At 45.2% G+C, this 13,170-nt stretch overlaps 1 protein-coding gene across 1 annotated transcript; it reads right to left on the bottom strand.

Moving 5' to 3' along the window:
• Positions 1–253: 253 nt before the first annotated feature.
• On the bottom strand, positions 254–2,768 carry LOC136356220 (uncharacterized). The gene is made up of 5 exons (XM_066309816.1): positions 2,321–2,768; positions 1,407–2,239; positions 1,154–1,324; positions 795–1,074; positions 254–710 (listed from the first exon to the last, which is right to left on the bottom strand). Exons 1-5 carry the CDS (start codon positions 2,519–2,521, stop codon positions 594–596), a joined length of 1,602 nt encoding a protein of 533 aa, XP_066165913.1. The 5' UTR covers positions 2,522–2,768; the 3' UTR covers positions 254–593.
• Positions 2,769–13,170: the final 10,402 nt, after the last annotated feature.

Below are 13,170 nucleotides of genomic sequence, written 5' to 3'. Positions count from 1 at the left end.
CCTCTGACGGGCCTTTATTTGCTAGTCCGTCACAGGTTATGTTACCTTTGACGGATTTTTGTTCCGACCCGTCACTGATGAGTTAATTCCAGAAAAAAAATAAATGCTAAATATTGGCTAGCCTCAGGATTTGCTAGCCATGCCCTCTGAAAAATAGAAACATCACAGATATATTCCAGTGACAGATCCATCACAGATACATCACCCCCCCAATATAACATCATAGATCTCCAACAACACATATATGCAGTTCAAATGCCACAATTTTGCACAGCAAATTCACACCCCTTGAAAGCCACAATTTCGGTCGTTGCTCATAGAACCGCATATATACTTACCAAATGGATTAAAGCCATAATGTCATCGACCTGCACAACCTGTCAATAAGGAAAAAAAAAGGAGAAAACAGATGAATAGTACAACATAAATCGTAGTTGATCAAATGTGATGACAATTTAGTAAAGTACCATAAATATTGCACATATGAAAGTAAATTACATTGCACTCTATAAAAACATAATTTTTTACATCGCCAGAAATTATAAAAACATCTTTTTTACATCACAATAAATTATCTAGCCAATTTCATGAGTCTATTTGGCATGAAAACGTCCTTTCTTGTTCATTATTTCTGCAAGAATAAAGGCGCACAATTCGCCTCTGATAGCGGGGGGGTTGATGGGTGAGATCTTGAAGCCAGCTCTACCTTTCTGTTTAATAAATAAGAGGTTAATTAGCACGTTTTGAATAGCAATGTAGATATTGAAATGAGCTTATTCGCCATTAGCAACAACCTCAGGGTCGAAATCTTTCACCTCTCTTAGAAGTGTTGACATGTTGTGGCACACGTGGAAACCACATTGGTCTCCGATCTGTTGTGCGCATGCAAACTTGGTGTCATGATAAAGTTCATTCTTGCCCTCCTTGTGCCTACCACCCTTTTCCACATATGGGCCCCAAGCCATATTTAAGGCCTTGGTGATTTCACTGAAATCATAATCTTTGGACTTATTGGAGTTAAGGTAGGTAACCCTACTCCACTTAGGTACGATGACTAGGAGAATCCAATGTCGCCTGCGCAGTGGTTATGTAGCGTTAGTACTAAGAACCTTAACTTCAAAAACAATATACACGAAGGGTATTGTCCTCTTACTCTTGGTTGTGTGCGCACATGATGTACTCCTTGTCTTGATGGGCCCATAAACACCGGTTGACATAGTCAACCACCTCAGTGAAGCTCTGTCGTAAATTAACCTCATTCACCATGGATGGATCAAGGAACCCAACCTGATTACCATGGCGACGACTCTCGATCCAACACAACCTTAAAATATTTACGTATTAGAACTAATTTAATTAGGAGATATAGTCCAGTCATATCACAAGTATAGAAGGTATGCACTTACAAGGAGTAGCATTTTAGAAGACCAGTGTCCAACTTCCGGATCCTGAAAAGGTCGAAGAGGTCATCAAAGCCTATAGTTATATAGGCAGGCGACGATAGGAACGGCTGGTGGTCGTGATGTCCAACTATGGATGACTCCCTCATTTTCCGCTTGGCATTGCTTAGCTCCATGTATTGCTTATGTAGCTCTCGGCAAGCAATACCCATCACAGCTAACACATTGTCCTCCACCAATGGCATGCCTAGCTCAAATTGGGCTGGCGCCCTCACGACCTTCCCCGATTTGCTCACCGGCATCGACGTCGCAGCCTTGCCCCTTTTTGGCTCCGGCGCCAACTCCCCGACCTTCCCCTTGCCGCGTTCACGCTTCTGGCCCTTGACAAGTGGTGGGGAGCTATCGGCCTTTCTTGTGGTCTTTATTGGAGCCAAGCTTTGAGCTATATCTGCCAAGTCCATATCAGCTCCACCGGGAGAATGAGGTACTGACAATGCCGGTCCACGGGGAGCCTCAATTGATAGCTTACACTTGGGAGGTGTAAGCTCCGTCGGTCGACTTGGACGAGGAGTCATCTTCACAACTATGTCTTCTTTGGGCCATTGTATGAACGTCTTGCGCGCATCGCCCAAAGTCATGATTTCATCATTTGGGGGCACGGGCAGCGGATAGACTGACCAGGTGTCCTTTACTGTATCGATGGACACCTTGGCATACCCAGCTAGCAGGTCTGCGCCGTGGACCTTGTCTGTAACCGAGGGCTTGAAAGCCATGCCCTCAGCGACTTCAGGAGCGAAAGTTGGGTGGACTCTCGCTAGTAGGACACACTGTGCTGCGCCCTGCATAAGGTGAAAGTTTGAATTTAATATTGGAATGTGTAAATGTCTTTTATTAGATATGGATCGGATAACAACAATTACCTCGATGTGGTCCACTGCAGCTAGTGGTGCGATCGGGAGACCAGGGGCCGGCACCTCTGTGGATGCACAACTACTCCTATGCTGTGACGGACTCGCGTCGTGTTGTACACGAGGAGTTGGTTGCACAGCAGATGTTGTGACTCGGGGTATATTCATGTCGGCGAGCACCTTGTTAACCCTTTCTTCCACCCTTGCATTCATGCTAGCTTCTAGTTCTTGAATGACCTCAACCTTAAGTTCGGCCTTCAAACGAGCGTCCCTCTCTTCCTTGGAGACTTTCCGTTTCCTGTATTGGGAGCTGTACTGAGGGAGTCCATGCTTCCAGGGCACATCGCTACCAATTCCCCGAGTTCGGCCAGGATGTTCTTTGGTTCCGAGCGCCTTTGTGAGGATGTCATCTTCGCGCCTCTTCGGCACGGACTCAACCTCGCTTTGTGAAGCTTGTTCAGCAACCAAGCCCAACTAGAAAAGAAGATAGTCATTTATACGAACTTGTACTTTATACGAACGGAAATTAGTTAGGTTAAGTAGTGAACTCACCAGTTCCTGATAGACGACGGCATCACTTTTGTTCTCAAATGTGACAGAGCCGTCCGGGTTGACCTTACCCCTTGCCCACGCCCAGTTGCGAGCTCTTTGTTCAGGGATGTCTGAAAACGGGGCAGGGACATTCGCTGCTGCAGCGGCTGCATCTTCTTGGGCCCATATTGCCTCCTTGCCGATGTACCCTGCGGTGCCCAGCCGATGCGGGTGCTCATTCCGCTATTGCAGTACGCGATGTGCCTCGCTGGATTCCCTAAACTCTTGGGTGGTCTTGAGAGAGCAGAATTCCTCCCACACCGCTTCGGTTATTTGAGGGTATTCATCGAACGGCGTATGATTGCCGGGCGGGTTGACATACTCGGTGAAGAGCTTCGACTTCCAATTCTTCCAAGCTTTGCCCATCTTTTGGAATGCCTTCCGCTTGAGCCTATCCTTTGCTTCGGCTGGAAATGTGAACCATTTCTCCATTGCCGTCCAAGCTCGCTCTTTCTCGGCTTCTGTGACCTTCCCGATATCTTTATGGAGGATCCCGAAGTTCTCACGTGCCGCTAGCCCGCAGCAGTTAGACCATCTTCCAATGACAGTCCTGGGCGCCGTGGGCCTACCACTAGCATCAACCTCTCTTATAACTTGCACTGTGGTCGGCCATATATTTTGTGACCGCGGATTTCTACTAGACCTACTTGCACTTGTCTCGCCCGACATCGACGTATGTTGTTCCTGCGGCAATTCTGCAGCACAAACAGAAGGCAATATTTGCTAAGGGGTGCTAGCTAAAATTTATGTGGTCATGTGGTGAAAATTTATCCTATAAATTACCATGAATTTCGGGTCGTTGGACCGCCGTTGTCGCGGGATGACCTTCGGCAACTGCCTCTGTGGCTGGGTTTGCTTCTTCCTGGATCCTCGCAGGTGTTGGGGAGGGCGGGTTTGCGCCGGGCGTTGACATGGTTTAACTTTCGCGAAAAAGATTATAAATTTCCTACCATTAGACTAAATAGAATTAGATCCAATGTAATACGGGGTATACTATGAAAGATATGGCCTCAGTTTTGCTGAGAAATATGCATCAATTACAATCATTTGCATGAAGGGATAAAAAGAGGAAATCAGCTACTAGGAGAAAAAAGCAACCCAAAGAAAATAGAACAAGTGTAGTTCATCTGTTCTTATCCATAAAATAGAACAAGTGTAGTTCATCTGTTCTTATCCATAAGGAAAAGAGCAAGTGCAGGAAATTAGAGTAGTAGCAACAGCATGGCCATATAATAGCAGCAATAAGAGCAGTAGCAGGGCCATATAACAGCAGTAGGGGTATATATGCCACAGGGGCAGCAACAGCAGGGGGAGATTCACATAAACAGCAACAGCAGGGTGGAAATTCACATAAACAGCAACAGCAGAGGGAAATTCACATAAACAGCAACAGCAGAGGGAAATTCACATAGACAGCAAGGGTATATAAATCAACAAGTGTAGATAATCTGTTCTTATCCATAAAGAAAAGAACAGGTATAGATAGAATGTTATTAAGCAATTCATCCTTGGCCATTTAACAAGAAGTACAGGGGCAACAACAGCAGTGGTATATAAATCATGCATATATTATTGTAGATAAAAAAATGAACAAGTGCAGAAAATCTGTTCTTATTGAGCAATTCATCACTGGCCATTTAACAAGGAACACATTGGGCAGCAGAAGCAGGGGCAAAGATACTCCACAGGGGCAGCAACAACATAAAACAAGGAACAGGTGTATTAACAAGTAGCCCACAATAACAGCAGTAGCAGGGGTGTAGATAAAAAAGGAGACAGTACTACTAACTTCATGTAAACAGCAATTCATCCATTCAATTCAAGCAAGTCTAGATAATAAAACAGCCCACAATCATTGTGGCAGCAGCAGCAAGGGTATATAAATCATGTATATAAACAACAATTCATACAATTGACCTATTCATAGACAAAAAGGGTATATAAATCAACAAGTTTAGATAATCTGCAAAGCCTCCTTAATCATCAAATTATGACAGAAAACAAAATGCATGGAGAATTTTGGTGTCTAGGTCGGTTCCGTCCATGGACTACACTGGCCTATCCACCAAAATTCCCCATGCATTTTGTATTCTGTGATGGTTTGATAACCTCGGAACTACATTAAATCTGCGGCCAATCTATCAATTCTTCCCTTGTAACTAGATTTCAAACCCTACACCTAATAAAGGTCCTTAATTATCAAAGATTTCAAACAAAATGCTTAATAAACTATTTCTAGCTAGCTTAATAACCCTCAATCCATCCTTTTTCAGCTAAATGTAAACATGATCCACAAAATTCAATAGGTCTAGCAAAAGGGAACAAAACAACATATATAGCAGTACACACTCCATGGATGGTTATATAAATCAATAAGTGTAGATAATCTGTTCTTATCCATAAAGAAAAGAACATCCACTGCAGCAAAATTCATGCTAAGATCCTCTATTGATGCTAAGATTCACTGCACCAAAATCATGTATATAAAATCTAGCCCCTACATTCATCCAAAACATCCACAGACAACAAATCACATTTAATTCATCTATACAGCAGCACCAATAATCGAAACAACAAATCACATTTCATTCATCTAAACAATGCAATTCATCCATCGGAAAAAAGGAGGAATGGGGGAGGGTGGCGGCATACTTGGAGAAGCGGCGTACTTGGAGACCGCGGCGCAGGCCGTAGTCGTCCTGGATCCTGGTGGCGGCGGTGGAGAGGCAGTGGCGAAGAGGTCGAGGCGGTCGGCGGTGGTCGGGGATCCCGGCGTCGGGGAGGTCAGGGTCGGGGAGGTCGGGGAAGTCGATGGACGGACGGCGGAGAGGACGACCGGCAGCGAGGGTGGCGGTGGAGGCGGCGGCGGAGATGGCGGTGGAGAGGACGGCGGAGATGGCGGCAGAGAGGGCAGCGGAGATGGCGGCGGAGAGGGCGGAGGAGAGGTTGAGGCGGCGACGGTGGAGATGGCGGTGGAGAGGATGGCGGCGGTCGAGAGAGTGAGTGAGGAGGCGGCGGTGGAGAAGGAGGCGGCGAGGGCGGCGGAGATGGATGGCGGCGGTCGAGAGAGTGAGTGCGGCGGCGGTGGTGCAGGCCGGCGTCGGGAAGGTCGACGGAGAGGGTGAGCGGCAGAGAGGTCGGCAGTGGAGAGGTCGAGGCGGTGGTGGGGAGGTCGAGGCAGCGGTGGAGAGGAGGGCGTAGAGGGTGGCGGAGAGGACGGAGAGGGCGGCGGATTTGGCGGCGGCGAGGACGGCGGTGGAGAGGTCGAGGCGGCGGTGGAGAGGAGGGCGTAGAGGGCGGCAGAGAGGCGAGGCGGCCGTCGAGAGAGTGAGTGAGTGAGAGTGGGCGCCGGATCTGGATCGATCTAGAAGATGTCCAACCCTAGGTCAACCCTAGTCAAACTCACCTGTGACGGGCTCCAACTATGTGGCCGTCACAGGTGGCCTCACCTGTGACGGGCGCCAACCGTGGAGCCATCACAGGTAAGACCACCTGTGACGGGCCCAACACTCTGGGCCGTCACAGGTGAGGTCACCTGTGACGGCCCTACAGATAGAGCCCGTCACAGGTGAGTTTGCCTAGAGCAATTTTATTTTATTTTATTTCACTTAATTATTTTATTTCCAATGCTTATACTTGCTTAATTATTTTATTTCACTTCTAGTGGGTGCTTCACTTAATTATTTTATTTGACTATTTCATAAGCAATATACTATTGATCATTGCGAACATATTAGAGTCATACAGATAACAGACATGTAGACATAAACTACGTACATAAATTACAAAAATAATCCTTCCTCATGGTCGACACGTGCATATTGAACTTCATCTTCTTCCTCCTCCTCTTCTAGAGGTATTTCTTGACCTATGCCGTGGACGTGCTGGTTGTAATCATCCTCGTCTGCAATATTGTCCAATCCAACAATTCTCCTTTTCCCTTCACGAACAACATGTAGTTTCTTGTTACACGGGTCAACTATGTAGAACACTTGAACAACTTGTTTGGCGAGAACGAACGGTTCATCCTTGTACGCGTTGTTAGCCAAGTTGACAGTGGTGAAACCTTCATTGTCAACTTTTACATTGCGAAGATCGACCCATCGACAACGAAACAACGGGACTTTGAACTTCAAGTAATCTAGCTCCAATATTTGCTCAACTCTACCATAGTATTGATCACGACGACCACCGTCACTAGCAGCCTCGATGCGTAACCCACTGTTCTGCACTGTGCATTTGCTGTCTTGCTTTACCGTGTGAAAGGTGTATCCATTTATGTCATATCCTTGCCAGGTGGTGGCACTCCATTCAGGACCTTGTGACAACCACTGAAGTGTTTCACTAGACAAGTTCTGCAACCTGGCAATTCGGTTCTTCAGCCACTCGTTGAAAGAAGACATGTGCTTATTCCTGACCCAACTCTCTGATCGGCCTGGGTTCTCTTGTCGGATAACTGCAAGGTGTTCGTCAACGTACGGCACCACCTCAGTCATATGCTGTAGTACCGTGAAATGAGCTTTATCGTACACCTTCCGATCCAACCTAATAGTCTTTCTTCCAACAGTACCAACACCGTCAAGCCTCCCTTCGTGATGAGATCGTGGTAATCCAATTGAAGATGTTTCTGACATGTAGTCCACACAAAATTCGATGGCCTCTTCGGTGGTGTAACTCTCGATGATACTCCCCTCGGGGTGTGAATGGTTCCGTACATAACCCTTAAGGATCCCCAGGTACCTTTCGCAAGGATACATCTGCGTCATGAATGCTGGACCACAGCACTTTGTTTGCCTCACAAGGTGCACCGGAAGATGTTCCATTATGTCAAAGAAAGTTGGAGGAAAGTACATCTCAAGATGACATAGGGTTCTCACAAGTTCTGCCTGTAGTTCATCTAGTCCCTCGGGATCAATGATCTTCTGGCCGATTGCATGGAAGAAGGAACACAACCGCTGGATCGTGTGTCGCACCTTAGGAGGCAAAATATTCCTTATTGCAACGGGCAACAGCTATGTGATAAGAACGTGGCAATCATGCGACTTCATTCCAACCAACTTAAGATCTTGCAGTGAAACGAGCCTACTGATTCTTGATGAGTAACCAGATGGAACCTTTATACCACTCAAACATGTTAGCAAATCAATCTTCTCTTCTTTCGAGAGAGTGTAGCAGGCTGGAGGAAGGTAAACCCTGCCGGATTCCGTGGTTATGGGATGTAGCTCCGACCGAACACCCATATCTTCCAGATCTCGTCGGGCGTTGAGACCATCCTTTGTAGTACCTGGGTTAAGCAGTAATCCCATTAAACTCTCGCATACATTCTTCTCGACATGCATCAAATCTATGCAGTGGCGAACTTCAAGATCCTTCCAGTATGGTAGTCTCCAGAATATTGACTTCTTTTTCCACATGCTCCTCTCTTTTGTCTTTTGTTTTTCCACATGCTCCTCTGTTTTTTCCTTCGATGTGCTCTTCTCTTTTCGCTTTCCAACTTTCCTCTTTTTTCCAAACTCGTTGGTTATTCCCATCACTAAGTTGTGCACCTCTGTCCCTGTTAGCTCTGTCGGGGGTCCGGCTGTATCTCTGTGTCCATTGAAATTCTTTCTCATATTCCTATACGGGTGATACCTTGGGAGAAATCTCCTGTGACCCATGTAGACCGTCTTATGTGAATGCTTCAACCATTTGCTTCTTCTTTCCTCCATACACTCCGAACACGCCCATTTCCCTTTCACAGTTTGGCCAGAAAGGTTGCCAAGGGCCGGATAATCGTTGATGGTACAAAACAGCATCGCATGGAGGTTGAAATACTCTTGTGCATATGCGTCCCATGTTCGTGTGCCCTCATTCCATAGCCTTTCGAAGTCATCGATTATCGGTTCAAGGAACACATCGATATCGTTGCCAGGTTGTCTCGGTCCTTGAATGAGCATGGCAAGCATAATGTACTTTCTTTTGAAACACAACCAGGGAGGAAGGTTATAGTTAACAAGCAGAACTGGCCATGTACTGTGACGACTGCTCAAATCACCAAAAGGATTAATGCCGTCCGTACACATTGCGAAACGCATGTTTCTTGGGTCATTTGAGAATTCCTGGTAAATCCTATCGATTGTCCTCCACTGCACTGAATCTGCTGGGTGCCTCAGCATAGTATCGACTTTCCGTTCTTCGGCATGCCAGCGCACAAGCTTAGCTTGTTCCTTGTTCGCAAACATTCTCTTCATGCGCTCCGCAATTGGGAGATACCACACCACCTTTGCTGGGCCTCCCCTCTTTGACTTACTTCCTTCACCTTCACTCTTTGCTCGTTTGTATCTTGATCCCCCACAGATAGGGCAGACATCCAAGTCAGCGTATTCCTTGTAATACAAAATGCAGTCGTTCGGACATGCATGAATTCTTCTGACCTCCAGGCCCAACGGACATAATACTTGCTTCGCTTCATATGTCGTCTGAGGTAAATTGTTCCCCTCTGGCAACAGATCCTTTAATAGCTCAAGGAGTTCTGTAAAACTCTTGTCCGACCAGCCATTACTAGCCTTAAGCTTCATCAGTTCCAACACGCATGACAACTTGCTGTGCTTCGACTTGCATCCATCATACAACGGCATCTGGCAATCTTCCACCAACTTACTAAACTTCTCATAATCTCTGTCGTTGTCCTCTGCGTCTTCAATGTCATGCAACATTGTAGATAGACATTGAGTGTCCAAATCTATGGTCTCTCCACCTAAAGGAGAAGGTACGAACATGCCTTCTCGAGCTGCGGCGGTGTTCTCTACATCCTGATCCAACACTTCTTCAGCTGCGACATCAGGCGCCTCTTGCTCTCCATGCTTGGTCCAGCAGGTATATTTCTTCATGAATCCATTTATTATCAAATGAGCATGCACTTCATCCTTGTCTTCGATCATCTGTTCATTCTTACAGTCCCTACATGGGCACAACATGTGCATGCTCATCCTACTTTTTCTGTCATTATCCGCAAATGTGACAAATTCAGTGACCCCCTCTCTATACTCGGTAGACGAACGATGCGCATAGTACATCCATCTACGATCCATCTGAAATCAACAACATACGAAGAAAAATAAATGATGATCGATATGTTGAGAATGAATGGAGAATAATGTGTTTTTTACCTTGAATTTTAGCAAAAAATCGCCCCCCTTGCCCTCCCAATGGTCGGGATGGAAAGCAGTTGGCAGTTTGGGGGTATTTATAGACCCAACACACCTCAAACGGGTTAGATAAAAAAAAGCCCGTCAAAGGTATTGCTCATACCTTTGACGGGCTTCTATTCAACGGCCCGTCACTGGTATCCGCTCACCTGTGACGGGCCAGAAATGAAAGCCGTCACAGGTGGCGGCCCATCACCTCTGACGGCTTCTAATGTATCGGCCCGTCACAGGTGAGGGGATACCAGTGACGGGTTGGAAGAAAAACTCGTCACTGGTATACCTCTGACGGGTTTTCCTTTCGGCCCGTCACAGGTGAGGGGATACCTGTGACGGGCCGTGGCCAGATGCCTCACCGGTGACGGCATCCCGTATAACCCGTCAAAGGTAATGGTCACTACTGACCAAATTCGTTTGCCCGTTACAGGTATCCCGTCAGAGGTGTGAGGATCTGGCGTAGTGAGGGCCCCCCTTGATGAGGTTTGCAAACTTTAGGCCAATCGACCAGCCATCTGTATAATAATTCTTAACATGCATGTTTCCAGTGGAGATTTTTCTCTTCGCTGTCAGCTTTACTAACATTTCATTAACTGCGCTCCATGAGCTTCATTCATCATATCCACGAAATTATCCAAGAATTATGTGCGTCCTGTTTCAGCCCCCAGGATGATTTTTTTTGTTGCAATGTGCTGGAACGAAATTGCAGCCAAACTTGTATTAAATCACAAGATTATCTAGATAAATACCCCCACCGTGTTGCGCAGGAAATTAAGTTGAATTTAAGTTGTATAATATGTAAATAAGGTGCAATATATTTTTTTAAAACCAAAACAAAATGACTTCCTATGTTTTACATAATTTGCACATGGTTGTAAATATAGTGCAAAATGAACATATTTTATGTGACCGATATTTATAAATTTTGAGAGAAGGAAAAAGAGACAATTTATGCCATGGATCTATTATCTAAGGGTAGAAATAATTAGAGTGACATGGTTTCATGAGATATTAGAATGAATTATATGAGTATAAAGAACTATATTTGGAGTTGAAGGACCGCCTAATGACCATATATAATTCAGAAGATTAAGCCCATTTCTTGGAACAGGAAAGTTTTGAGCCCACGATGTTCCTAAGAATTGAGGAAGCTTGGTCCAGGAAACTAGATAAATTCAGGCCCACTAGTAATTAATCTTGCTCAATATACATAGGAGTAGATGACATCTGCTCCTATTATTCCATAAGCATTCCCATTTTACCAAGCATAATCACCGTATTGATAATTTGATCTACTGCTACCTCCGTATTCAATACAGTAGCTAGACTGATCATTTTTACAGTTTATTAATTTTGTAACCTCTAGCAAATCAAGTTTGATCGATCTCCAATTTTTATTGTATGATACAACATGCATCTTCTGCACATGTAACTTTTTTTATACTATTTTAAAACCTACACATACATTTTAATTATTTGTACAGTGGAAACTACTCAAATTGGTGGTTCCACGTGTAGAGTGCACTGGGCCAGTCCACTAGCCCACATAAAGTGGCCCACTTTCTTCTCTGCAGTTCACATGATTTTGGGTTGTTGGACAAGATCTGGTCAAGAACTCAAGACGAGAAAATTGGCATCGTGTCATATGGGCCGAGTAAATCTTGTAGTATATTGTTTTTCTTCAAACAAAATTTCATTTTACTATATCGAATTGAACTATTTTGTCAGTTCAACCCCTAAAGTATTTATAGGGCTGGTGGATGGCCTGGTTTCCGCCACCGTGTGCATCGCTGGTGGATGGCCTCCGATCTACAGAAGTTATGTGTCGCTTGTCGCCGATGGGTGGCACAATCCCGCAAATGGCAAATTTCGATTGGGGATCGGGAATAATTTGAGATAATTTTGGAGCCGTGGATTCGATGAATAATCAGGATTCGGGAATCCAGATTTGGTAAAATAGGGAGATGTGAATTGAATAATCATGAGTCGGTGACGTGAGGAGGCTGTGGAGCTCGAAGAGGCGGAGGCAGAGCTAGAGCCTGTTTGAGAAAGCTTAAAATTCTGAGAAGCAGCTGGTTGGTAGCCAGCTTCTAAGAATCTAGAAAAGATGGGTTTCCCAGCTTCTGACTTCTAGTTCATTTTTTGGAGTTTACAACTACAGCTTCTCAGAATCTGGACTTAAAGCTGCGGGGGAGCTTGATTCTGAGATAAGCTGCAGCAGCTAGAAACTCTCCCAAATAGAGCCCTAGACCTCAATGAGGCAGCTATTGGTGCGTGCTTGTTGGCGCGTGCTTCTAGAGGCAACATGACATGTGGAGCTGTTAGAGGCAAGCTTCAGCAAGGGAGGGAGAAAAGAGAGGGGCGAGGATTAACGAAGAAGGGCAATATGACATGTGGACCATATAATTTTTATTTATTTATAGTGCCGTGTATGAGTCACGTGGGATTAAAAATGTTCTACATTGAACTAGGGGGTTATTCGCCTGGTTTAAAGAGTTCAGATGTAGAATGTTTGGTTTTCTTCTTCAGGGTTTAATTTGAACTATCGTGATACACTACTAAAACTGGATTTTTCCAAACAGTCAAAATTGCTCTTTGTAGGGGCAGACCAAACGCTTGGAGCCAGATGTTTGTAGAAAAAATTTCGTAGGTGGGCAAAACAACCATACCCAAAAATAGATTTTCACAGACGGACACATTAATAAGATGCCCGACCACAAAAACATTTTTCACAAAATTGACTCTATAGCATTGAAAGTTTCAATTTTTAATTTTATATCACCGAAAGTTCACAATTCGCTTTAATAGCACTTCATCCAAGGTTCTGTTAGTTTTCTTCAATTTTTATTATTTCTCACAAACAAATATAATTTGGAATAATAGCAACACTACCCTCTTCTTCCTCATGTCTTCGTTCCCCATCTGGCCATCTCACACGAACTAGAGTCCGGCATGGTCTCCATGGTCAGCGGTCATCCTGTGTTTGTTTCTCTCTGCCCTCAAGATTGAATACTTCTGCTGCTTCTCTCAATCTTGCGCATTGCCCGCTCCGCAACCGAGCCACCATGCCACCGCCGCCGGCACCATCGG

Source organism: Oryza sativa, chromosome 1 (assembly GCF_034140825.1).
Source record: "Oryza sativa Japonica Group chromosome 1, ASM3414082v1".
Classification (NCBI taxonomy): Eukaryota; Viridiplantae; Streptophyta; class Magnoliopsida; order Poales; family Poaceae; genus Oryza; species Oryza sativa.
The sequence above is the reverse complement of the archived record's forward strand: the minus strand, read 5'-3'. Positions and strand labels throughout refer to the sequence as shown.

Excerpts from the sequence above, each read along its gene's own strand:
- LOC136356220 (XM_066309816.1), bottom strand. The coding sequence starts at position 2,521 with ATGAATGCAAGGGTGGAAGAAAGGGTTAACAAGGTGCTCGCCGACATG. Across the intron at positions 1,325-1,406 it reads CTTCTAAAATGCTACTCCTT|GTTGTGTTGGATCGAGAGTC; the intron begins GTAAGTGCATAC and ends AAATATTTTAAG. Across the intron at positions 711-794 it reads TGAAAGATTTCGACCCTGAG|AAAGGTAGAGCTGGCTTCAA; the intron begins GTTGTTGCTAAT and ends TTTATTAAACAG.